At 46.1% G+C, this 26,004-nt stretch overlaps 2 protein-coding genes across 2 annotated transcripts; one reads left to right on the top strand and one right to left on the bottom strand.

Annotated features, from left to right (window-relative positions):
- The first annotated feature begins 4,876 nt into the window (after positions 1–4,876).
- Positions 4,877–6,944, top strand: LOC123144717 (protein HHL1, chloroplastic). Its single transcript, XM_044563936.1, has 6 exons — positions 4,877–5,213; positions 5,305–5,442; positions 5,545–5,631; positions 5,769–5,816; positions 6,361–6,577; positions 6,665–6,944. Exons 1-6 carry the CDS (start codon positions 4,947–4,949, stop codon positions 6,676–6,678), a joined length of 771 nt encoding a protein of 256 aa, XP_044419871.1. The 5' UTR covers positions 4,877–4,946; the 3' UTR covers positions 6,679–6,944.
- Positions 6,945–7,105: 161 nt separating this feature from the next.
- LOC123144716 (26S proteasome non-ATPase regulatory subunit 6) lies at positions 7,106–10,547 on the bottom strand. Its single transcript, XM_044563935.1, has 8 exons — positions 10,259–10,547; positions 10,055–10,169; positions 8,655–8,745; positions 8,407–8,552; positions 8,099–8,318; positions 7,921–8,029; positions 7,647–7,815; positions 7,106–7,484 (listed from the first exon to the last, which is right to left on the bottom strand). The coding sequence occupies exons 1-8, from the start codon at positions 10,419–10,421 to the stop codon at positions 7,310–7,312; spliced, it is 1,188 nt and encodes a 395-aa protein (XP_044419870.1). The 5' UTR covers positions 10,422–10,547; the 3' UTR covers positions 7,106–7,309.
- Between the last annotated feature and the right edge of the window lie 15,457 nt (positions 10,548–26,004).

The following is a 26,004-nucleotide window of genomic DNA, read 5'->3' as shown; positions in this document are numbered from 1 at the left end:
TATACCTGTCTGAAATCAGTATGCATGTATCGTCTGTGTTTATCATGCATGCGTGAACTTGTCATGAACACATTGTCATGGCTTTTGATTGCTGGTTCTTTTTTCTCCAAAAAAAAATTAAACATCTAGCATTTCACCACACTATTGCAAAAGAATAAATAGATGATTTTCCTCGAGGAAAGTAACTTTTGTTTATTGACAAAAAAAATTCGCGAATACGCAAAAGTGCGTATCATTTCATTGATAGGAAGGGGGGTACAGGAGAGCCTTTTTGAGGATGGGATGCTCAGCCCACAATATTACATACAAACACGCCTAAGCCAGCAAAAGGTTGAGTCCGCGAGCAGCAGCTCGAGCCCAGGTCCGGGCCTCATCTTGAATAGACGCCAACAGCCTCGAGATGGAGGGGGTATCACCGTCGAACACGTAGCGGTTGCGGTGCTTCCATATGCACCATGCGGTAAGTGTGGCTAGCATGGCAAGGCCCTTGCGAAGGCCATGGGGGGATCCAGCGATGGCCGTCGTGCACCAGGTGAGGAAGTCTTCGTCTCCAGACGGAGGGTGGGTGGTGGCACGCACCCAGGCGAGCACATCATGCCAGATTTGCCGCGAGAAAGGGCAGCCAATGATGATGTGCTGCATGGTCTCCTCGGCCTGATCGCAAAGGACGCAGCGGTCGTTGTGCGGCAGGCCATGCCGGGCAAGTCTAGCTGCGGTCCAGCAACGGTCGAGGTCGGCGAGCCAAGTGAAGATTTTGACTCGCAGGGGGGCCCAGCATTTCCATGTCAGGCGCCAGAAGGGGGCCGAGGTGGAGCCAGCGTACAAGGCCCGGTAGCAAGACTTGGCCGAGTACTTGGCATTCGCAGTCCACCTCCATTTCAAGCAGTCGGGGGAACTGGTAGCGCAACCGGCTGTAGCATTCTCCACAGGTTCACATAGTCGGCGAGTGCACCAGGGGTCAGGGCGCCGCGGAGATCGGCGATCCAGCTGCGATCGTGGAGCGCCTCAGCGACCGTGCGTTTCCGCCGGCGTCGTGGGACAAGGGGCCACGTCAAACACAGTCTGGCCATTGATCCAGTGGTCTGTCCAGAACCGGCAGGTCCGGCCATCGCCGACTTCCCAGGAAGTCGAGGCCCGGAAGATAGCGGAGGCGTCGGGGTCGCTCGGGAGATGAAGATGTGCCCAAGGTCTGGTGGGGTCGACGCGTTGGAGCCAGAGCCAGCGCACACGCAGCGCAATGCCTTGGCGGTATAGGTCCTTGATGCCGAGGCCGCCGAGCTCGAGAGGGCGGCAGACGCGCTGCCAGTTGACGGGGCCATGCCCACTCTGGGTGTCCTTCCTGCATGCCGTGCCAGAGGAACTCTCTGATGATGCGATTGACCTGCTTGAGCACCGGAGAGCAGATGGCGATGGCGACCATGATGTGTGAGGGGATTGCATATAGCACATGGCGAACTAGGGCAAGGCGTTCACCACGGGAGAGGAGAGTTGCGCGCCATGTTGATAGCTTCTTGGACAGCTTTTCAACGATGGGTAGCAAGGAAGACGACGACGGCTTCCGCACGGAAAGGGGGATGCCGAGGTAGATGATGGGGAAGTTCACCACGGCGCAGGTCAGCTCGCTCTGGATGCGTGCGATCTCCTCTTCCCCACAGTGAATGGGCGTGGCCGAGCACTTCGAGAAGTTAGTGCAAAGCCCGGATGCCGCCCCAAAGACTCGCAGTAGCTCACGGATGACCCGTTGGTCACGGGGGGAGGGGTGGCAGAACACGACGACGTCGTCGGCGTAGAGAGAAATGCTCGATGCAGCGTGGCGGGCGGTGAGACATTGCATAAATCCATGCCGATGGGTATGCACAAGTAAGGAGTTGAGGACATCGATGGCCAGCGTGAATAGCATCGGGGAGATAGGGTCTCCTTGCCGCAGGCCGCAGGCGAGGGTGATCGGGGGCCGGGGGACCCGTTGATGAGGACGCGCGTGCTGGATGTGCAGAGTAGGATGGTGATCCATTCGATCCAGCGCCTATCGAAGCCCAGGTGACGAAGGACGTCGATGATGAAGGGCCAGGAGACCGTGTCAAAAGCGCGCGCGATGTCAAGCTTGAGGAGCACCCTAGGTGCCCACAGGTTGTGAAGTTGGTGAGCAGTCTGCTGGACAAGCATGAAGTTATCATGCACACAGCGACCGGCGATGAACGCGCTCTGGTTAGTGGACACGAGCTGGCTCAGCTGGGGAGCGAGTCGAAGCGAGAGGGCTTTGGCGATGAGCTTAGCAATCAGGTGGATCAAGCTGATAGGCCGGTAGTCCGAGAGAGCGGAGGTGTCTTGTTTTTTCGGCAGGAGGGTGATGAGGGCCTCGTTGAGGCACTGCAAGTTGCGCCCGTTCATGGAGTAGAATTTTTCGAATACCTCACAGATGTCAGCTTTGATCGTGTCCCAGCAGGCAACGAGGAATTCCGAGGTGAAGCCATCGGGTCCCAGAGCCTTGCCGCGGGGGAGCGCCCGCACTGCTCCGAGGATTTCTTCTTCCGTGAATGGATGCTCAAGATCGGCAAGGTCGAAGGACCGGTCATCGATCTGGTCGAGGTCGAGGGAGAACTCTCGAGGTGAATATGATCCAAAGAGGGAGGAGAAGTGGTGGAACGCAGCTTCAGCCATGCCATGGTCGTCATGGACGGTAGCGTTTTCAGTCCGCAGGGAGAAGATGCGATTCTTGTGCCGCCTGTGGGCTGCGTGGATCTTGAAGAACGCAGAGTTGGTGTCGCCCTCTTTGAGCCATCTGAACCTGACCCGTTCGCGGGCAATGGACCTCTCAAGAGAGGCCAGCCCCAGATATGCGCGCTTGAGATTTCTGCGCAGCCATGTTTCCGAGGGGGAGAGAGGACGATAATCTTGCGCCGCATCCAGTCGAGCAGTGAGCTCACGCACTATCAAGAGCTGGAGCGAGACGTGACCGATGGTGCGCGCACCCCAGCTCTGGAGGCGGCGCGCAGTGTGCTTTAGGTGGAGATAAACACGCCGAAAGGGGTCCGGGTCGTGGACGCCGGCCCAAGCATCGGCCACAGTCTCATGGAAGCCATCGAGTTTGATCCAGAAGCGCTCGAAATGGAACCGTTTAGGGCCTGCCTGGAGCGGGGAGCAATCCAAGAACAGCGGGCAGTGATCTGAGACAGTTGTGGCGAGGCATCGGAGATGTGCATTAGGCTGGAAGGCGTCCCAGTCGGAAGTGCATAGGAATCTGTCGTTGCGCACGAGGGTAGGGGAGTCTCGCTCGTTGGACCAAGTGTAGCGGCGGCCATGCATGTAAACGTCCCGAAGCTCCATGTCTGCGATGAATCGGCGGAAGCGACTTGAGGTGCGTCTATTGATGCGCCCATTGTTCTTATCTTCAGCTGAAGAGACGAGGTTGAAGTCACCTCCAAGAAGCCAGGGGCCGGCACAAGACTCACGGGTCTCCTGTAAATCTTGGAGGAATGCAATCTTGTCGTCATCCTCCTGCGGCCCATAAATGCCGGAGATCCACCAAGGGTGCGCTCCGGTGGTGGTAGAAACAAGGGCGGTGACGTGGTGTTGCCCAATGTACGGGCTGGAAATGGAGAGCTCATTGCGGTTCCAAGCTAGAATGATGCTGCCACGGGTGCCAATAGCCGGTAGGGAGAAGAAATCAGCGAAGCAAGGGCCAAGGGTCTCGAGGACGAGTGGCAGGGAGACCGTATCGAGCTTGGTCTCTTGGAGACACACGATGGTGGGGGAGACCGAAGTGATAACGGAGCGAACAACATTACGTTTGGCCCTGCAGTTTAGACCGCGGACGTTCCAAAACACAATCTTAGGATTACAATCCATAGGAGGAGGAGGAGGAGGGGGGTCCCTAGGTAGAGGCAGAGCGGAGCTAGTTCGCGGCAATGCCTCGCGCCGCCGTCGAGGGGGGGGGGGGTCGCAGGCGGCCAAGGTGCCGGCGGGGATGTGCCAACCGTAGTAATCTGCGAAGGCCTGGACAACGTCCTCCGCAAGGGGCTGCTCAAATAGCTTGTTGTAGCGCTCCATGGCAGCAGTGGAGATGGGCTCGCCGTCACGTACAAGGCCGTATTGACAAAAAAAATTGCTTCATCCATTAATTTAATCAGAAGATAAAGGCCTATTAAATTACATTATTTTCAGACATGCACACCCATTTAATTACTCCCTCAGTCTGAAAAAGCTTGTTCCAAGCTTGTCTTTCAAATGGATGTATCTAGCACTAAATTGATGTTAGATACATCCATTTGAGGGACAAGGTTTTTTAGACGGAGGAAGTATATAAAAACCAGAACAACAAGGATCAAACCCACAGTGAACACCGAAACACATAGTGCCGAGCCGACTCAGCCGACAGCGTGCCAAACACAACAACAAACGTGAACCTCACGAACACACGACGACGACGCGAAGACCCCGCTATGCCAATCAATCCCGCCTTCCACCACTTTTAAAAAGAAGAATCCGTGACAGCAAGCCCGAGACAAATTGCCTTGAAGAAATATTTGAAGGAGATGACGGTGTACAGTGATACCTGTTGGCCTTGCTAAAGCAAGAGATCAACCTTTTCTTCTGGTTTTTTTTTTAAAGCAAGAGATCAACCTGTTCATAAAATGAGGGGGAGACAAGCACGTCAATGTACAAACTGGAAGGCCGTGCTAGCGCGACGTGGCATCCAGGCACGGAGACACGCCATCACATTGGCTGAGATGCTGCATCTTTTTTAGCATTAGCCTCGTAGAAGAAAAGCAGCCGCAGAAGCTCTCACTGACACTGTAGACCTGAGCGGCCCACATGTCAGTAAGCACTTGTCCGGCTTCCGGCTTCCCACAACCAGATAAGCTAGCTATCTTTCCCTCGTCTCCCCTCCACTGCTTCTCCCCCTCGACGGAGGACGGACAATCACAGAAAACGAAACACAGGCATCCATGGAGGTGGTGGGAGGGGTATCGCTGAGGCCGGCGCGGCTCCGGCACCTGACGCCCGGGGAGGCCGGCGCGGGGTCCTTCCTGCCGCGGAGGCTGCAGCTGGCACGGACCGCCGCGAGGCCAGCGAGGCGCGCGCTGGTGGTGGAGGCCCGCGGGGGCAGGGGCTGGTCGGACCGGCAGTCCCAGCAGCAGCGGCGCATGCCGCAGCTCCCCAAGATCGAGGACGACGGCAACCCCCGCTTCGTCATCTTCATCCGCACCGCCAATGTATATTCTTCCTCGATTCCCTCTGATCTCATCGTATGTATGTATATTAATTTGGTGAGTCAAGAAAGCCACCCGTGTTCCCCGCATGCAGGTGTACTTCTGGTACCCGCTCAACATCGTCACCGGCGGCACCACCGCCAAGATCATGCTCGCCGCCAAGGACAACTTCCTCGGCAAGTACATCTACAAGGACACGCTCGCCCGGAACCTCGCCACTGTCATTTACAAAGTAAACCATCCATCATATGCTGTTTTCTTTCCGCATGCACTAGGAATCTAGCCGCTCAGTGTCGTGTAGAAGCTGAGCGTTTTGTGTGCGTGGTGTGTGAAGGACGAGGACGACATAATCGACTTGGCGAAGGAGCAGTTCCGCGTGCTCAAGGGCGAAACCGAGTTCCGGTACGGCTACAAGATCGTGGTAATTCTCTCATCCTTGGCTGCGGAAGGGCGGGTCGTTTCGATAATGATATGTTCTGGTAGTACTAGCCTTTCATTCAAATCAAAGATCAAAATGGAGGTTGCGGTTTATATACTTGTTGTCGTTTGGCTGAGCAGGAGAAGGGAAACCTGAGGTCTGCACTGGCGACAAGCAACGTGCTCGAGGTACGTTTTCTCTCTAATGCACTTGTACTGATCGCACAAAATGGTAAGCCCTTGCATTTTGCACTTGCTTTTGTTTTGCCAACCCATTTGTATAATTTTTGGCAAATTCTGATACATCTCTATTCCAAATGCATGCGTGCGGCGGGCAGACCATGAGCAAACCAAAAAATTAGATTGCCCAAGTTTTGCACATTAACTTGCATGCGCCATTTTTTTGGTCATGAACATCCATTGGTAGGGTATAAATATGTGATATGAAACGACACACCAGACATAGAACCCCATCACCTTGGGAGATTTGTCATAAGCCAAACACTCGCCATGTTTTTACTAAAAAACGAACTCTGTTGCTCCCCCTTGCTATCTAAACTATCATGAACTATGAGTACATAGTGAATCTCAAAACAAAAATGAATGTCGAAAATCTCTATTGCAGAAGAGCTCAGCTCCCAATGAAAGAACATATTTCTTCTTCATCAGGATGGTAGGAAATGAATGTGTTGTGCACTAACAGCAACAACATCGTTTTTCTTCTTCATCTCAGCTCCCAAAGAAAGAAGAGCTCAAAAGTGTCGTTGACAAGGTGAGGGACTTCTTTGGTGAGGTAACCTCCGGTGCCAAAGAATCCTTTGCGCAGATAACAGGATCTGCCAGCGCAGCAGAGGCCGAAGCAGAAGCAAAAGCAGAAGACGAGAGGCCCCGCTCCAAGAGACGAGGAAGCAAGAGGAAAGGGAAGCAGCAGAAGCCCAAGCAAGGGTTCAGTAAGTAGAGACAAAAACACATGTAGTTTTCCCAGAGCTGCTTTATAATCAAATCATCACATACACAAATTTCTTTTATCCCTGCAGAGCCCGAGAGCTGATTGGAAGCGTGGATCCAGTGGACCGCCGGGTGTAGTTTTCCCAGAGCTGCTCTGTAGCACACCTGAGGCTTTTTGAGTTTTGCAGCACACAATGTGTAACCTCCCTGTGGGTAACAACAAACTTTGTTCATTTCTCACAGAATATATATGATGTTAGGCAGCCCCGCAAAATATTAGAAATGAGCCAATTGATGTACTTACAGAACGGCGAAGATCACAGCTGTATATTGAATTTCAATTCTTTGCAAGAGTTAACAGTTGTTGTATAGCGCGCATGGATGGGCATCACCTTATATGAGGTGGTATCTGAATTCAGTTGGAAATGTATTATGTGACAACACATGGAAATCATTGCTATATAGTAGTATATGTCAAATATGCCAAGCAAATAAATTCACAACTAAAGCACAGATGATAAGGCTTGGAATGAATAGACAGGTTCATCACAGAAGAAACATCCTTCAGTCTTATCTTCTGGGATATGAGTTCATAGTAATTCATACAAGACTTCTTCCTCCGCACGCTCAACAAAGCCAGGTACTGGTCATATCCTCTAGGAGGCTAGCTGAAATAGGTCCGACAACCAGGCACAACCTTTGCTGGGCCAGAGCTTCAACAACAATAGCAACTTTTACAGATCAATGACTCGGGATAGCTTCTGGATGCGGTTTAGCAAGAAGTCCCCTTGCTTGATGGTCGACTGGTAGAAAGCATTCCTCTCATCAGGCCGGTTTGTCTCCAGAACACCAGCGACCTTGTCAATCTTGCAGTGAAGCTTCCCAGCTGCAATAAAGCGAGAAAGTTCCCTACAACAAATGAAAGACAAAACACATGAATACGACAGCAGAAACTTCCCTACAACAAATGAAAGACAAAAAATATGAATATGACAGCAGAAACGAAAACGGGATGTATGTATGCTGCATAGGAATGGGACATAAAATTAGGCGGTTGTTTCCATCACTTACTGGTCTATGAAATCAACAGTCACACCAAATGCAGAAGCCATAGCTTCCATCGTCACACTCTTGTATGACTCCAAAAACTGTGAGTAGACAACAGTGCGCACTTCCCTCATGTAGTAGCGGAAATGAGGTTGAAGATAACGGTCTAACTTGATCTGTTCCGTCAAGCCAGCTGAAAATAATTATTTGACCAGGTATTAATACAAGCACATACAAATACGTTGCAGCTAAAAAACAATAATCACAAGAGTGAACTGGAATATATATCTAGACTTACAGAATGCAACAAAAAATGACTTGTACTGGCAATTGTACAGAGAGTTGAGAAACTCTGAGAGGTGTGGTACTTTGCTAATCACTGCAAGGATTTCTGGTGCATCCACCACCTGGAAAGTTCCTTTTGTTAGAGACAAGCATGACAAGAAAACATAACAGACAGAGCCAAGTTGAAATACCTTTTGTTTTAGAGATACACGATCCAATGAGATGATACTTGTGAGGACTGTATAGAAGATGAAAGTGTCATATGGAAACAACTCGTAGGTTGTGAAAGTTGAGATGGAGTCCAAAAACAGGCTGGTAGCTTTCTTGAAGTTTCTGGTTGCCATGCAGTATAAGCCTTCGTACACTTTCAATCTGTTCTTTCTCTCCCAGTCACCTCCCTCCTCAAACAACCTAAAATCAGTAGAGTAAGTGGTCAAATACCATCACTCTGGTGTTCCAAATGGCAGAATGGAACTCTACAGATGGAACAAGGGCTTACTTCTTTGCCTTATCAACGGATTTTGAGATGAGATCAAAGTCCATGTAGAAAAGGCCAATTTGCAAAGTGTAGAACACAAGATCCATCTTCTGGCCAATGGCTACAGTTTTTCCTTCAGTAACTTTAAGTTGTTCCAGTGCTTTTTCCTATAACATTGATTTTCAGATAATGTAAACAGCCATGTTTAGAACTTGTACTTTGTTAACAAGGCCTCAGATATTATATTTTACAAGTAAACAAGTTCTTACCTTCTCGCCAACCTTTACAAAGTACAAGGACTTAGCAAGATGGGCTTCACGCACTTCACTCTCGCCCAAATTCTCTTCAGCATCGGCAATTCTTCATACACAAAATAAAGTTTAGTTTAAAGGAACCAAATTGGTACTTATCAAACTTTACACCAGCGGAAACATTAGATACAGAATAACTGAGAAGAGCATCATGGATAATAAGTAAGAAACAACCATAATTCCACTCAACCAACGTGCTTTTCATGATTCAGCCTTCAGGAATACCCTGTCTACAATTCAAGACACTTGGGATTTAGGCTGAATAGTCTACTCATATTATGGGACGGAGGGAGTAATAACTAATAATTTCCTTCATCCAGAACATCCTATCTCAAAGAAACTCCACTTACTCCTTATCCTTAACATTGAATATTCAGCCTAAATCCCAAGTGATTTCACAATTATTTTTCCCCAGAGTTGTAAGGTTCTACCCTCTCGAGGTCTGGCGGTCAGCAAGTTTTCGAGTCGACGAGTCGTTCTGGGGTAGCAACTCTTGAATAGTCGACCCTGCAGTTGCGACTAGTCGTCGACTCAAAAACAGTGGTGGTTGGTGCTTCACACAGGGAGGGTTTGCGCACAAGGCGCCGGACCATTGTGCCCTGCCTGACTGGTGGCCCGATGGACACCGTGGTCTTTCCAAGCTTCCCCGCAAAGGATTCGACAGCGCGGTTCTGCTCACCATATGGATGTTTTGGCTGGAGCAGAACACCAGAGTATTCCATGCATCACCTTAGCTCGGCAGCCCAGCTTATTTGCAAGATCAAAGCTGAGGGTGAGCTCTGAATCAAAGCCGGAGCGAAAGGGTTGCTTAGCATAGGGAGATAGCCTTGTACTAATCCTATTAGCATTGTCTTGCCAGCAGCCCTAGATAGAAAGCCCCCTGCCGTTGCACAAGTCGCCGTGGGTGACAAAACTCTGTAAATTCTCTTCTTCTAATATATCGACAAGCATAGCTTTTGCGTGCTCGCAAAAAAAAAAAGATTCTACCCTTCCTTAATACTCAAATTACTCTTCTCAATGCTCAATTGTGCATATTCTGAAAGAACTAGTTTCCTAATACTAATAATGGACACAGTTCTGACAGAAATGCAGAACACAAACAGGCACAGTTCTCACACAAAATTTGGGAATACTCCCATTTGCTTCGTGGCCTTTGGAGGAGGGTAAACATTATGCAGTCTGCTATAAGACTCACTTCCTGCGTCCAAAACACGGAGTGCTAATTCATACATGGCCAGCGCAAAGCAATTTACTGACAAGATCTATCGTCTACTTTTGACCACGTCTAGAACCCGAATTAGCACTAGGCCGGGCTCTACAAAAGAAAGTAAGCAGAACTAGAGGACAAACCCACTCACTTCTCATCGAGTTTGCGGATCTCCTCGTCGATCCGGGCGCGCATCTCGGAGAGCAGCACGGCATCCGGCTCCAGCACGCCCGCGGCGGCCAGCGACTCGAACAGCGGCGCCATGTCTGGCAATCAACCCCACGGAAAAAAACAGATCAGTTTAGCTGGCACACTGGATGAGCGGCGAGGGGGGCGGGACGGTGCGGTGCGGTACCATCGGATTTTACGGCGGAGAGGACGTCGGAGCGGAGGTCGACCTTCGAGAGGTCGTCAACATCGGGGTGGGAGAGCAGGAAGAGCTTGTGGGCAAGCACCAGGTGCTTCTCCTGCTTCCCGTCGTCGCCGCTTGTGCTTCCGCCGCCACCGCCGCCGTCCATCTCGTCGCCGCTCGTTTGGGTTGGGGGCACTTCCGTCCGGTTGGTTCGCTTGGATCGCACGGCGTCGGGAGTTTCTCACAGGCCGTGGGTTAGTGGGGTGGGGTGTCTTTCTAGTTAGGGGTTGGGCTTGTCTATTTTTTCCTTTTTGCGGGGATTGGGCTTGGGCTTGTCGTTATAGGCAAAAGGGATAGATTTTGGGATGTGGCTCATTAGCTAGATTCTTTTTAGCCCGGCCCATTAACCTTAAAAAATGCTACATTCTTTTAGCCGGGCTCCAAGTTTTTAGTCAATTTTTTTAGCTGAAAGGCAGCGATCTCTGCCTTATATTCAAACGGCCGATGGGGCCAACAGTTACACGGGCCCCAAAAAGGAACAGGAGAGCGCAGCTGAAAAACAAGTACCACGCAAAGTAAAGGCGACAACGAAACGACCATTACCAAACACAGAGCAATGAAACGGCAAACCAGAGAGAAAGAAAGCAACAAGAGGAAGCAGAAAAAGAGCAAATATTAGATGGCAAATTGGTTGGCCGAGTGAAGCATTGAAGCTTTTTCCTCTTCTCTAGCTGTTTTGCAAGTCCAAGGCATTAGTAGTTTAGCAATCTCCTGGGAAAGGATAGCAGCAGGCTTTGTATGAGCATTGAATACCCGTATGTTCCGCGCATGCCAAAGCTTAGCGCAATAAGGAAATATGACATGCCAAGCTAAGAGATCGGTAGAGACACTGACTTCCTACACAAAATCATTCTGTTTGTCGTCACTGCCCTTTGACTATTACCAATTTCATGCCAAATTTACTAAGCAGCTCTGCAACGAAGAATGATGTGGTCAATTCACTCAATAGCGGGACAACACTCGCATCATGGATCTTGAGTCCAACATTTCTTAGTCATATTGTCTTTCGAGTTCAGTCGTGAGTCATATAGTAGATATGATCAACATAGAGATGTTCGCCATCGATGACTACCCCATCTCACGTGATGATCGGACATGGGTTAGTTGATTTGGATCATGTATCACTTAGATGAACTTGAGGGATGTTTATTTAAGTGGGAGTTCATTAGTAATTTGATTAATTGAACTTAATTTATCATGAGCTTAGTCTTGATAGTTTTGCATATCTATGTTGTAGATCAATAGCTCCCGATATAGCTCCTATATATATTCCTAGAGAAAACTAAGTTGAAAGATGATAGTAGCAATGATGCGGACTGGGTCCGTGATCTGAGGATTATCCTCATTGCTGCACAGAAAATTATGTCCTTGATGCACCGCTAGGTGACAAACATGTTGTAGGAGCAAATGCAGACGTTATGAACGTTTTGCAAGCTCGATATCATGACTACTTGATAGTTTAGTGCGCCATGCTTTATGGCTTAGAACCGGGAGTTCAAAAATGTTTTGAACGCCACGGAGCATATGAGATGTTCCAAGAGCTAAAAGTTGGTAATTCAGATTCATGCTCGTGTCAAGAGGTATGAGACCTCTGACAAGTACTTTGCCTACAAGATGGAGGAGAATAGCTCAGCTAGTGAGGATGTACTCAGAATGTCTGGGTACTACATTCGCTTGAATCAAGTGGGAGTTAATCATCCAGATAAAATAGTGATTGACAAAGTTCTCTAGTCACTATCATCAAGCTACTAAAACTTTGTGGTGAACTATAATATGCAAGGGATGACGAAAATGATTCCCGAGCTCCTCGCGATGCTGAAATCGGTGATGGTAGAAATCAAGAAAGAGCATCAAGTGTTGATAGTTAACAAGACTACTAGTTTCAAGAAAAAAGGCAAGGAAAAGAGAGGGAACTTCAAGAAGAATGGCAAGCAAGTTGTCGCTCCTATGAAGAAGCCCAAAGTTGGACCCAAGCCTGAAACTGAGTGCCTCTACTGCAAAGGAAATGGTCATTGGAAACGGAACTGCCCCAAATACTTGGCGTATAAGAAGGATGGCAAAGTGAACAAAGGTATATTTGATATACATGTTATTGATGTGTACCTTACTAATGCTCGTAGCAGTGCATGTGTCTGTGTATTTGATCCTGGTTCGGTTGCTCATATTTGTAACTCGAAACATGAGTTGCAGAGACTAGTTAAAAACAAGGTGACGATGTGTGTTGGAAATGATTCCAAGGTTGACATGATCATCATCGCACACTCCCTCTACCTTCGGGATTAGTGTTGAACCTAAATAAATGTTATTTGGTGTTTGCGTTGAACATGAATATGATTAGATCATGTTTATTGCAATACGTTTATTCATTTAAGTCAGAGAATAATTGTTGTTCTGTTTACATGAATAAAACATTCTATGGTCATACACCCAATATGAATGGTTTATTGAATCTCGATCGTAGTGATACACATATTCATAATATTGATGCCAAAAGATGCAATGTTGATAATGATAGTGCAACATACTTGTGGCACTTCCGTTTAGGTCATATTGGTGTAAAGCGCATGAAGAAACTTCATACAGATGGACTTTTGGAATCATTTGATACTTGCGAACCATGCCTCATGGGCAAGATGACTAAAACTCCATTCTCCGGAACAATGGAGCGAGCTGATAACTTATTGGAAATAATACATACCGATGTATGCGGTCCGATGAGTGTTGAAGCACGCGGCAGATATCATTATTTTTCGACCTTCACAAATGATTTGAGTAGGTATGGGTATATCTACTTGATGAACCCAAGTCTGAAACATTTGAAAAGTTCAAAGAATTTCAGAGTGAAGTGGAGAATCATCATAACAAGAGAATAAAGTTTCTACGATCTAATCGCGGAGGTGAATATTTGAGTTACAAGTTTGGCCTTCATTAACAACATTGTGGAATTGTTTCACAACTCACGCCACCTCGAACACCATAGCGTAATTGTGTATCGAACGTCGTAACCGTACTTTATTAGATATGGTGCGTTCTATGATGTCTCTTACTGATTTACCACTATCGTTTTGGGGTTATGCATTAGAGACAGTCGCATTCACGTTAAATAGGGCACCATCTAAATCCGTTGAGACGACACCGTATGAACTATGGTTTGGCAAGAAACCTAAGATGTCATTTCTTAAAGTTTGGGGTTGCGACACTTATATCAAAGGCTTCAGCCTGATAAGCTCGAACCCAAATCAGAGAAGTGCGTCTTCATAGGATACCCTAAGGAAACAATTGGGTACACCTTGTATCACATATCCGAAGGCAAGATCTTTGTTGCCAAGAATGGAACCTTTCTAGAGAAGGAGTTTCTCTCAAAATAAGTAAGTGGGAGGAAAGTAGAACTTGATGAGTAATTGTACCTTCTTTTAATTTGAAAAGTAGCACATCACAGAAATCCGTTCTCGTGATGCCTACACCAACTAGAGAGAAAGCTAATGAGGATGATCATGAAACTTCTGATCAAGTTACTACTGGACCTTGTAGGTCGAACAGAGCACGTTCTGCACCAGAGTGGTACGGTAATCCTGTCCTGGAAGTCATGTTATTAGACCATAGCGAACCTACGAACTGTGAAGAAGCTATGACGAGCCTAGATTCTGATAAATGGCTTGAGGCAATGAAATCTAAGATAAGATCCATGTATGAGAACAAAGTGTGGACTTTGGTGGACTTGCCCTATGATCGGCAAGCCATTGAGAATAAATCTAAGACAGACACTGGTGGTAACGTCACCATCTACAAAGCTCGACTTGTCGCGAAAGGTTTTCGGCAAGTTCAAGGGGTTGACGATGAGACTTTCTCACCCGTAGCGATGCTTAAGTCAGTACAAATCATGTTAGCAATTGCCGCATTTTATAATTATGAAATCTGGCAAATGGACGTCAAAACCGCATTCCTTAATGGATTTCTTAAAGAAGAGTTGTATATGATGCAACCAGAAGATTTTGTCGATCCTAAAGGTGCTAACAAAGTGTGCAAACTCCAACGATCCATCTATGGATTGGTGCAAGCATCTCGGAGTTGGAATATATGCTTTGATGAGGTGATCAAAGCATATGGTTTTATACAGACTTACGGTGAAGCCTGTATTTACAAGAAAGTGAGTGGGAGCTTTGAAGGGTTTCTGATATTATATCTGGATGACATATTGCTGATTGGAAATGATATAGAATTTCTGGATAGCATAAAAGGATACTTGAATAAGAATTTTTCAATGAAAGACCTCGGTGAAGCTGCTTACATATTAGGCATCAAGATCTATAGAGATAGATCAAGACGCTTGATAAGATTTTCAATGAGTACATACCTTGACAAGATTTTGAAGGAGTTCAAAAGGGATCAGTCAAAGAAAGGGTTCTTGCATGTGTAACAAGGTGTGAAGTTGAGTTAGACTCAAAACCCGACCACGGCAAAATATATAGAGAGAATGAAAGTCATTCCCTATGCCTCGGTCATAGTGTAAGTGCATCTAGCGCCCCTTAGTGATTTTGGTGTATTGAAGACTTATAGGTTAAGGGACTAATGTGTTTGTGAGTGTACACATGTCTATGAGTCTATGAGGAGTTTGATATTTGAATGAGAGTCGACCCCTAAAATGAATGTCTTCAGCTGAAGACTTTGGTTTTCTTGAAGACTTTGCAAGTGAAGAAATTGGTGTGACCGTGAAGACTTGATATTCATGCGAGGATTATGAAGCGTGAAGACTTTTGTTTTCGTAGTTTCATTTTCTCTTTCTTGAGTCATAGGAAACACCATACTGTTAAAGGGGGTCGAGGTAAAACTAAGGAAGTTTCCAAGTGATGCTCATCTCAAAATCCTACGCTCCCTGGATCATGAGATTCATCAGATCAAGGTCTTCAATTAACTACAAGGCTGATTTTCAAAATCATCTCAGCTATTTGCCCCCAATTGAAGTGCTCAAAAGGACTATTTCCTCAACTGATGAGAAGGGCAAGGCTATTGTTATAGATGAAGGCACTCATCCATTGGATGGAAAATTTCGCAAAGCTGCTTCTTATTCCACCAATGATGACTCTGCCACACAAGACTCTGTCGCAAAAGCTTCAAAGCAAATTACTCAAGCCACTGCTCCACGAGTGATGACTGATCGTGAGCATCTACTCAGTCTTCATCAGAAGGTCGATCGCAATCACAAGTGGGTCAAGCGTTAGTTTGGTTCAACTCTTCAGAACATGACGATCACGCAAAATAATGTGAAGAAGAACCATTACTACCTGCATGAAGTTTTTTATCACACTTGGGTTGTATTGTCTCACCTCTACGGTGATGAAGATCTCAAGCAGATGGGCTTCAAACAGGACTTTGACTGGTCTCAACCGCCTTCGAAGAAATTCAAGAAGGTCAAAGTTCATCAATTAGTCGCTAGTTCATATTCTTCATCGCGCGAGACGGATGAAGCCGAAGATTTGAACGATACTGCGGCAGGCCCTACTCCAACGGACAACCCCAACAACATTGGCGCTCCTCCATCGACATCTTGATGATATTCTTCAGGGGCGTTAGTCCTCATTTTTAGTCCCTTTTGGTCATTCGATGACAAAGGGGGAGAAATTTGAGTTAGTCTTCAAGAAGGACTCTTGTATGGGAGTTTTTTTGTTAAGTTACAACTCTCGCTCTTCTGAAGTGTTTGTTGGATCGAGTTGTAAACTTAAGTCCTATGGTGGTCTCGTACTTTTGCTCTGTTTTTCTGCATGCTATTTCCTCAAGTATGTTAATGCACGCATGATGAATTACATCAGTCACCATATTTCATCACGCATTTCAAATTCTTCATATCATATGTTAAATGCGTGTATGAATTACAAGATATAGGGGGACATCTCCATGATTCTACTCTACAATGTGCATTTGCTATTCAAAGTAAATTCCTCACATATGCACATCTTCAGGGGGAGTTCTTCTATATATTGCAATCAGATTCCTCAATATCAGTATTTACACTTCATATGTTTATCCCCGTTGAAAACTTAACCTATATTGTCATCAATCACCAAAAAGGGGGAGATTGTAAGTGCATCTAGCGCCCTTAGTGATTTTGGTGTATTGAAGACTTATAGGTTAAGGGACTAATGTGTTTGTGAGTGTACACAGGTCTATAGGTCTACGAGGAGTTTGATATTTGCGATGAGAGTCGACCCCTAAAATGAATGTCTTCAGCTGAAGACTTTGAAAGTGAAGAAATAGGTGTGACCGTGAAGACTTGATATTCATGCGAGGATTATGAAGCGTGAAGACTTTTGTTTTCGTAGTTACATTTTCTCTTTCTTGAGTCATAGGAAACACCGTACTGTTAAAGGGGGTCGAGATAAAACTAAGGAAAAGTTTCCAAGTGATGCTCATCTTAAAATCCTACACCTACCCAATTCTTTCGAGTGAAGCCATTGGAAATCTCATACAGTACAGTCAATTTCTTCAGTGACAGAGACGAAGATCTTCTGGTCTCTGAGGAATTTGTTCTGACTGGGGAGTTAGGAATTCGCCAGTGTGGATTGCCTACAAGTGAGGAACATGTTAGCCCTGAGGAATTTGATACTCAGATTTCCGACCGTGCTAAGCGCCAGCTGTCCCAAAATATCTTCCCACCTAACGGTCATATCATTGAAGCGCATTTATGTTTTATCATGTCGGGCTGCTCCCTAGGCTATAAATAGCCGCCCCTACAACCACTAGTTGGTTGGCTGCTCCGAGAGAAACTGACACTTGTCATTGAGAGCATCCCATCCTCCGAGGACTTTGAGCGATAATCATCAAGTGAGGAAAACCCAAACCCAAACACCTACAAACCCAAAGTGATTGATAATCACTGAAGAGATTGTTCCTGTGTGGAACCGACGCTTGTTACCTTTGAGGATTGTGCATCCTCCAGACGGTTAGGCGTCATGGTCTAGAGCATCCAAGAGGAAATTGTGGATCACCGAGTGACCGAGTGTGTGAAGGTTTGGAAGTCACCTGAAGACTTACCACGAGTGATTGGGCGAGGTCTGTGTGATCTTAGCTCAAGGAGAATACGGTGAGGATTGTGTATCTGGGACTGTGTGTCCTTAGGTTTAAATACCTAGCCGCTCCAACCAGACGTACGACTGTCACAACAGTTGGAGCTGGTCTACCAAATCATCGTCTGGACCCAACTACTGGTTCTATTTCCTCAACCCTTTCATTTCCTCATTCTTGTGTTGAAGTACTTGAACGTTACTGTTTGAAGACTTTGATTGAAGACTTTCTCAATTTCCTCAATCCTATTTCTTCAGTCAGTTTGTCTTCAGCCTGCTTATCCTGTGTTCACGCTACTTGTACTCTATGCTTGTTTTCATTTCATCATGATGACTGTGCTACTGCTCTGTTATGCTTGCATCTGAGTACTTATTCTGCTGCTAAGTAGTTCGTTGCTTAGGAATTTCCTCACCCTGAAATTCCTCAGTGACGAATTTGTAAAAATCGCCTATTCACCCCCCCTCTAGTCGATATAACGCACTTGCACATAGGTCCTATAAAGTATGACATGCTGTGTACCAAACCTATTGAGTGCCTTACCATGAGTTTGGCAAGGGGGTACAATAGTGATCCAGGAGTAGATCACTGGACATCGGTCAAAATTATCCTTAGAGGACTAAGGAAATATTTCTCGGTTATGGAGGTGATAAAGAGTTCGTCGTAAAGAGTTACGTCGATGCAAGCTTTGACACCGACTCGGATGACTATGAATCTCGATCTGGATACGCATTGAAAGTGGGAGCAATTAGCTAGAGTAGCTCCATGCAGAGCATTGTAGAAAAAAAATTGCAAAATACATACTGATCTGGATGTGACAGACCCATTGACTAAACTTCTCTCACAAGAAAAACATGTTCACACCTTAGTACTCTTTGGGTGTTAATCACATGGCAATGTGAACTAAATTATTGACTCTAGTAAACTCTTTGGGTATTGATCACATGACGATGTGAACTATGGGTGTTAATCACATGGCGATGTGAACTAGACTATTGACTCTAGTGCAAGTGGGAGACTGATGGAAATATGCCCTAGAGGCAATAATAAAATGGTTATTATTATATTTACAAAATCATGATAAAGGTTTATTATTCATGCTAGAATTGTATTGATTGGAAACTTAAATACATGTGTGGATACATAAACAAATATCGTGCCCCTAGTGAGCCTCTACTAGACTAGCTCATTGATCAAAGATGGTTATGGTTTCCTAACCATAGACATGTGTTGTCATTTGATAACGGGATCATATCATTAGGAGCATGATGTGATGGACTAGACCCACCCGTTAGCTTAGCATATTGATCATTCAGTTTTATTGCTATAGCTTTCTTCATGTCAAATCCATATTCCTTCGACTATGAGATTATGCAACTCCCGGATACCGGAGGAATATCTTGTGTGCTATCAAACGTCACAACGTAACTGGGTGATCATAAAGATGCTCTACAGGTATCTCCAAAGGTGTTTGTTGAGTTGGCATAGATCGAGATTAGGATTTGTCATTCTGAGTATCGGAGAGGTATCTCTGGGCCCTCTTGGTAATACACATCATAATCTTGAAAGCAAACGACTAAGGAGTTAGTCACGAGGTGATGTATTACAGAAAGAGTAAAGAGACTTGCCGGTAACGAGATTGAACTAGGTATAGATATACCGATGATCGAATCTCGGGCAAGTAACATACCGATGGACAAAGGGAATTACGTATGTTGTCATAACGGTTCGACCGATAAAGATCTTCGTAGAATATGTAGGAGCCAATATGGGCATCCAGGTTCCGCTATTGGTTATTGATCGGAGAGGTGTCTTGAACCCGTAGGGTCCGCACGCTTAATGTTCGTTGACGATATAGTGTTATATGAGTTATGTGATTTGGTGACCAAATGTTGTTTGGGGTCCCGGATGAGATCACGGACATGACGAGGATTCTCGAAATGGTAGAGAGGTAAAGATTGATATATAGTACGATGCTTTTCGGACATCGGAAGTGTTTCGGGGGTTACCAGGTACTTATCGGGTCACCGGAAGGGGTTCCGGGCACCCCCGGCAAAAGATATGGGCCTTATGGGCCAAGAAAGGGAACGCACCAGCCACAAGGGGTTGGTGCGCCCCCCATAGCAGGCCGGCCTAGGAGGAGAAGGAAAGGGGGAGGGCAAGGAAAGTGTGGATTAGGATTGCCACTTCCTTCCCTCTCTCCCCCTCTTTCCTTCCCCTTGATTATATATGGCCGGGGCGCGGCTTGGGAGGGATTGCAAGTAGGATTCCTCTTACTCAGGCGCCTCCTATGGCTGCTCCTCCCTCTCTCCCACCTATATATATGTGGGAGGGGGCACCTAGCACACACCAGATCAATTGTTATCCGTGTGCGGCGCCCCCCTCCACCGTTTACACCCTCGGTCATATTTTCGTAGTGCTTAGGCGAAGCCCTGCGGAGATCACTTCACCATCACCGTCACCACGCCGTCGTGCTGACGGAACTCATCTACTACCTCGACATCTTGTGGGATCAAGAAGGCGGAGGTGACGTGCGTTCGGTACTAGATCGGTTGGATCGCGAAGAAGTTTGACTACATCAACCGCGTTGTGAAACGCTTCTGCTTATGGTCTACGAGGGTACGTAGACACACTCCCCCCTCTCGTTGCTATGCATCTCCTTGATAGATCTTGCATGTGCGTAGATTTTTTTTTTGTTTTCCATGCAATGTTTCCCATCAGAATCGACAGACGATGTGCTTTTAACACGCATAAGTCCTGACCAACCTGACTGACCCCCTAGAGGGTAGGATAGGCCAACACAAGAAGACTTCCGCACCCAAACGGCACCACGCCATCATGGCAAATACCATGTCGACTACCTAGACCATAATGACATTCGACATCACATCAAGGCAAATTGGGCGCCTCGTCGGTCCATTTACGGATCAAGAGGACGCGCGCCTACCGGGCCTGATGGCTACGATGCCTAGTTAGACAGCAATGACCGTGCCCGAGATCAAGCCTACACACGGCTCTCCCCCGACCTCCGACGTGACATAACTCGGTTCCGAGGTCCATCCCACCCGATCTGTTTTACTGATAGGGTTATGGAACACCAGTTCCCAGAAGGGTTTAAGCCCATCAATATAGAATCATATGATGGCACAACAGACCCAGCCGTATGGATCGAAGACTTTCTTCTTCATATACACATGGCTAACGGAGATGACCTCCATGCCATCAAATACTTGCCCCTCAAATTAAAGGGGTCGGTGAGGCATTGGCTCAATAGCCTGCCCCCTCATTCTATCAGCAGTTGGAAAGCCCTAGAGGATGCCTTTCGGGAAAATTTCCAAGGGACTTACGTCTGACCTCTGGACGCTGATGACCTCAGCCATGTCACTCAGCAGCCCCGCGAATCAGCTCAAAATTTTTGGAACCGGTTCCTCACTAAAAAGAACAAGATCTTAGTGAAGGAAAAAAGCCCTAGAGGCAATAATAAAGATGTTATTTGTATTTCCTTATATCATGATAAATGTTTATTATTCATGCTAGAATTGTATTAACTGGAAACTTGATACAAGTGTGAATACATAGACAAAACAAAGTGTCCCTAGTATGCCTCTACCTGACTAGCTTGTTAATCAAAGACGGTTAAGTTTCCTGAGCATAGACATGTGTTGTCATTTGATGAATGGGATCACATCATTAGGAGAATGATGTGATGGACAAGACCCACCGGTTAGCTTTGCATAATGATCGTTAAGTCTTATTGCTATTGCTTTCTTCATGACTTATACATATTCCTTTGACTATGAGATTATGCAACTCCCGAATACTGGAGGAACACCTTGTGTGCTATCAAACATCACAACGTAACTAGGTGATTATAAATATGCTCTACAGGTGTCTTCGAAGGTGTTTGTTGGGTTGGAATATATCGAGATTAGTCACTCCGAGTATGGGAGAGGTATCTCTGGGCCCTCTCGGTAATGCACATCACGATAAGCCTTGCAAGCAATGTTACTAATGAGTTAGTTGTGGGATGATGCATCACGGAACGAGTAAAGAGACTTGCCGGCAATGAGATTGAACTAGGTATGAAGATACCGGCGATCGAATCTCGGGCAAGTAACATACCGATGACAAAGGAAATGACGTATGTTGTCATTGCGGTTTGACCGACAAAAGATCTTCGTAGAATATGTAGGAACCAATATGAGCAACCAGGTTCCGCTATCGGCTATTAATCGGAGATGTGTCTCGATCATGTCTACATAGTTCTCGAACCCGTAGGGTCCGCACGCTTAACGTCCGATGATGATTTGTATTATGAGTTTGTGTTTTGGTGACCGAAGATTGTTCGGAGTCCCGGATGAGATCACGGACATGACGAGGAATCTCGAAATGGTCGAGAGGTAAATATTGATATATTGGACGATAGTATTCGGACACCGGAATGGTTTCGGAGTGTTTCGGATATTTATCGGAGTACCGAGGGGTTACCGGAACCCCCCGGGGAAAGTAGTGGGCCTCTATGGGCCATAAGGGAGAGAGAGGGCAGCCCACAAGGGGTGGCGTGCCCCTCCCATGGGCAGTCCGAATTGGACAAGGGGAGGGGGCGTGGCCCCCCTTTCCTTCTCCCTCTCCCTCTCCTTCCCCCTTTCCCTCTCCGAAAGAAGGAAAGGGGTCCGACTAGGACTAGGAGTTCAAGTCAGTTTCCCCCCCACTTGGCGCGCCCCTAGGACGGCCTCCTCCCCCTCCTCCTTTATATACGGGGGCAGGGGGCACCCCAAAGCACATCAATTGTTCTCTTAGCCGTGTGCGGTGCCCCCTCCACAGTTTACTCCTCCTGTCATATTGTCGTAGTGCTTAGGCGCCCTGCGCGGATCACATCACCATCACCGTCACCACACCGTCGTGGTGACGAAACTCTCCCTCGACACTTTGCTAGATCAAGAGTTCGAGGGACGTCATCGAGCTGAACGTGTGCAGAACTCGGAGGTGCCGTACGTTCGGTGTTTGATCGGTTGGATCGCGAAGACATTCGACTACATCAACCGCGTTAAGCTAGCTTCCGCTTTCGGTCTATGAGGGTACGTGGACACACTCTCCCCCTCTCGTTGATATGCATCTCCTAGATAGATCTTGCGTGATCGTAGGAATTTTTTGAAATTGCATGCTACGTTCCCCAACAGTGGCATCCGAGCCAGGCCTATGCGTAGATGATATGCACGAGTAAAACACAAAGAGTTGTGGGCGATCATAGCCATACTGCTTACAACCAACGTCTTATTTTGATTCCGCTATATTGTTGGATGAAGCGGCCGGACCAACCTTACATGACCACGTTCATGAGACCGGTTCCACCGACAGACATGCAACTTGTTTTGCATAAAGGTGGCTAGCGGGTGTCTGTTTCTCCAACTTTAGTTGAATCTAATTTGACTACGGCCGGTCCTTGTTGAAGGTTAAAACAACAAACTTGACGAAACATCATTGTGGTTTTGATGCGTAGGTAATAACAGTTCTTACTAGAAGCCTGTAGCAGCCACGTAAAACTTGCATCAACAAAGTAGAGGACGTCTAACTTATTTTTGCAGGGCATGTTGTGATGTGATATGGTCAAGACATGATGTGATATACGTTATTGTATGAGATGATCATGTTTTGTAAAAGTTATCGGCAACTGGCAGGAGCCTTATGGTTGTTGCTTTATTGTATGTAATGCAATCGTCATGTAATTGCTTTACTTTATCACTATGCATTAGCGATAGTTGTAGAAGCAATAGTTGGCGAGACGACAACGACGCTACGATGGAGATCAAGGTGTCAAGCCGGTGACGATGGAGATCATGACAGTGCTTTGGAGATGGAGATCAAAGGCACAAGATGATGATGGCCATATCATGTCACATATTTTGATTGCATGTGATGTTTATCTTTTATGCATCTTATTTTTCTTAGTACGGTGGTAGCATTATAAGATGACCCCTCACTAAAATTTCAAGGTATAAGTGTTCTCCCTGAGTATGCGTCGTTGCGACAGTTCGTCGTGCCGAGACACCACGTGATGATCGGGTGTGATAAGCTCTATGTTCAGATACAACGGGTGCAAGACAGTTTTGCACGTGTGGAATACTCGAGTTAAACTTGACGAGCCTAGCATGTACATACATGGCCTCGAAACACTGAGACCGAAAGGTCGAACGTGAATCATATAGTAGATATGATCAACATAGAGATGTTCACCATTGAAAACTGCTCCATCTCACATGATGATAGGACATGATTTAGTTGATATGGATCACATGATCATTTAGATGACTCGAGGGATGTCTATCTAAGTGGGAGTTCTTTAGTAATATGATTAATTGAACTTAAATTTGTCATGAACTTAGTCCTGATAGTTTCTGCATATCTATGTTGTAGATCAATGGCCCGTGCTACCGTTCCCTTGAATTTTAATGCGTTCCTAGAGAAAGCTAAGTTGAAAGATGATGGTAGAAACTAGATGGACTGGGTCCGTAACTTGAGGATTATCCTCATTGCTGCACAGAAGAATTACGTCCTTGATGCACCGCTAGGTACAAGGCCTGCTGCAGGAGCAACTCCAGACGTTATGAATGTCTGGCAAGCTAAATCTGATGACTACTCAATAGTTCATTGTGCCATGCTTTACGGCTTAGAATCGGGACTTCAAAGACGTTTTGAACGTCATGGAGCATATGAGATGTTCTAGGAGTTGAAGTTAATATTTCAAGCAAATGCCCGAGTGGAGAGATATGAAGTCTCCAACAAGTTCTATAGCTGCAAGATGGAGGAGAATAGTTCTGTCAATGAACACATACTCAGAATGTCTGGGTACCATAACCACTTGACTCAGCTGGGAGTTAATCTTCCTGATGATAGTGTCATTGACAGAGTTCTTCAATCACTGCCACCAAGCTATAAAGGCTTCGTGATGAACTATAATATGCAAGGGATGAACAAGACGATTCCCGAGCTCTTCACAATGCTCAAGGCTGCAGAGGTAGAAATCAAGAAGGAGCATCAAGTGTTGATGGTTAACAAGACCACTAGTTTCAAGAAAAAGGGCAAAGGAAAGAAGGGGAACTTCAAGAAGAATAGCAAGCAAGTTGCTACTCCCGGGAAGAAGCCCAAGTCTGGACCTAAGCCTGAAACTGAGTGCTTCTACTACAAAGGGACTGGTCACTGGAAGCGGAACTGCCCCAAGTATTTGGCGGATAGGAAGGATGGCAAAGTGAAAGGTATATTTAATATACATGTTATTGATGTGTACCTTACTAATGCTCGTAGTAGCGCCTGGGTATTTGATACTAGTTCTGTTGCTCATATTTGCAACTAGAAACAGGGGCTACTGATTAAACGAAGATTGGCTAAGGACGAGGTGACGATGCACGTCGGAAATGGTTCCAAGGTCGATGTGATCGCCGTCGGCACGCTACCTCTACATCTACCTTCGGGATTAGTTTTAGACCTGAATAATTGTTATTTGGTGCCAGCATTGAGCATGAACATTATATCTGGATCTTGTTTAATGCGAGATAGTTATTCATTTAAATCAGAGAATAATGGTTGTTCTATTTATATGAGTAATATCTTTTATGGTCATGCACCCTTGATGAGTGGTCTATTTTTGTTGAATCTCGATCGTAGTGATACACATATTCATAATATTGATGCCAAAAGATGCAAAGTTAATAATGATAGTGCAACTTATTTATGGCACTGCCGTTTAGGTCATATTGATGTAAAGCGCATGAAGAAACTCCATGCAGATGGGCTTTTGGAATCACTTGATGCTTGCGAACCATGCCTCATGGGCAAGATGACTAAGACTCCGTTCTTCGGAACAATGGAGCCAGCCACTGACTTATTGGAAATAATACATACTGATGTATGCGGTCCGATGAGTGTTGAGGCTCGCAGCGGGTATCGTTATTTTCTGACCTTCACAGATGATTTGAGCAGATATGGGTCTATCTACTTAATGAAACATAAGTCTGAAACATTTGAAAAGTTCAAAGAATTTCAGAGTGAAGTGGAAAATCATCGTAACAAGAAAAAAAAGTTTCTACGATCTGATCGTGGAGGCAAATATTTGAGTTACGAGTTTGGTATTCATTTAAAACAATCTAAAATAGTTTCGCAACTCACGCCACCTGGAACACCACAGCGTAATGGTGTGTCCGAACATCGTAACCGTACTTTATTAGATATGGTGTGATCTATCTTCCATTGTTGCACCTTAGCCCGGTATAGTAGAAGGCGCTGAAGAATAGAATAGAATAGAATAAACACATGGCACAGCTGGGTGCTAGAATAGTAGTTGATAGAAGTTCTAGGCAAATGGATTTGAAGGCATGGAAAGAGGCCGCCCTCGTGCAAGATGATGTCTCTTACCGATTTACCACTATCGTTTTGGGGTTATGCATTAGAGACATCTGCATTCACGTTAAATAGGGCACCATCTAAATCTGTTGAGACGACACCATATGAACTGTGGTTTGGCAAGAAACCTAAGCTGTCGTTTCTTAAAGTTTGGGGTTGCGATGCTTATGTGAAAAAAGCTTTAGCCTGATAAGCTCGAACCCAAATCGGAGAAGTGCGTCTTCATAGGATACCCA

The sequence above is a fragment of the Triticum aestivum genome, chromosome 6D (assembly GCF_018294505.1).
Source record: "Triticum aestivum cultivar Chinese Spring chromosome 6D, IWGSC CS RefSeq v2.1, whole genome shotgun sequence".
Taxonomy (NCBI): Eukaryota; Viridiplantae; Streptophyta; class Magnoliopsida; order Poales; family Poaceae; genus Triticum; species Triticum aestivum.
This window is presented reverse-complemented; position numbering and strand designations above follow the sequence as displayed.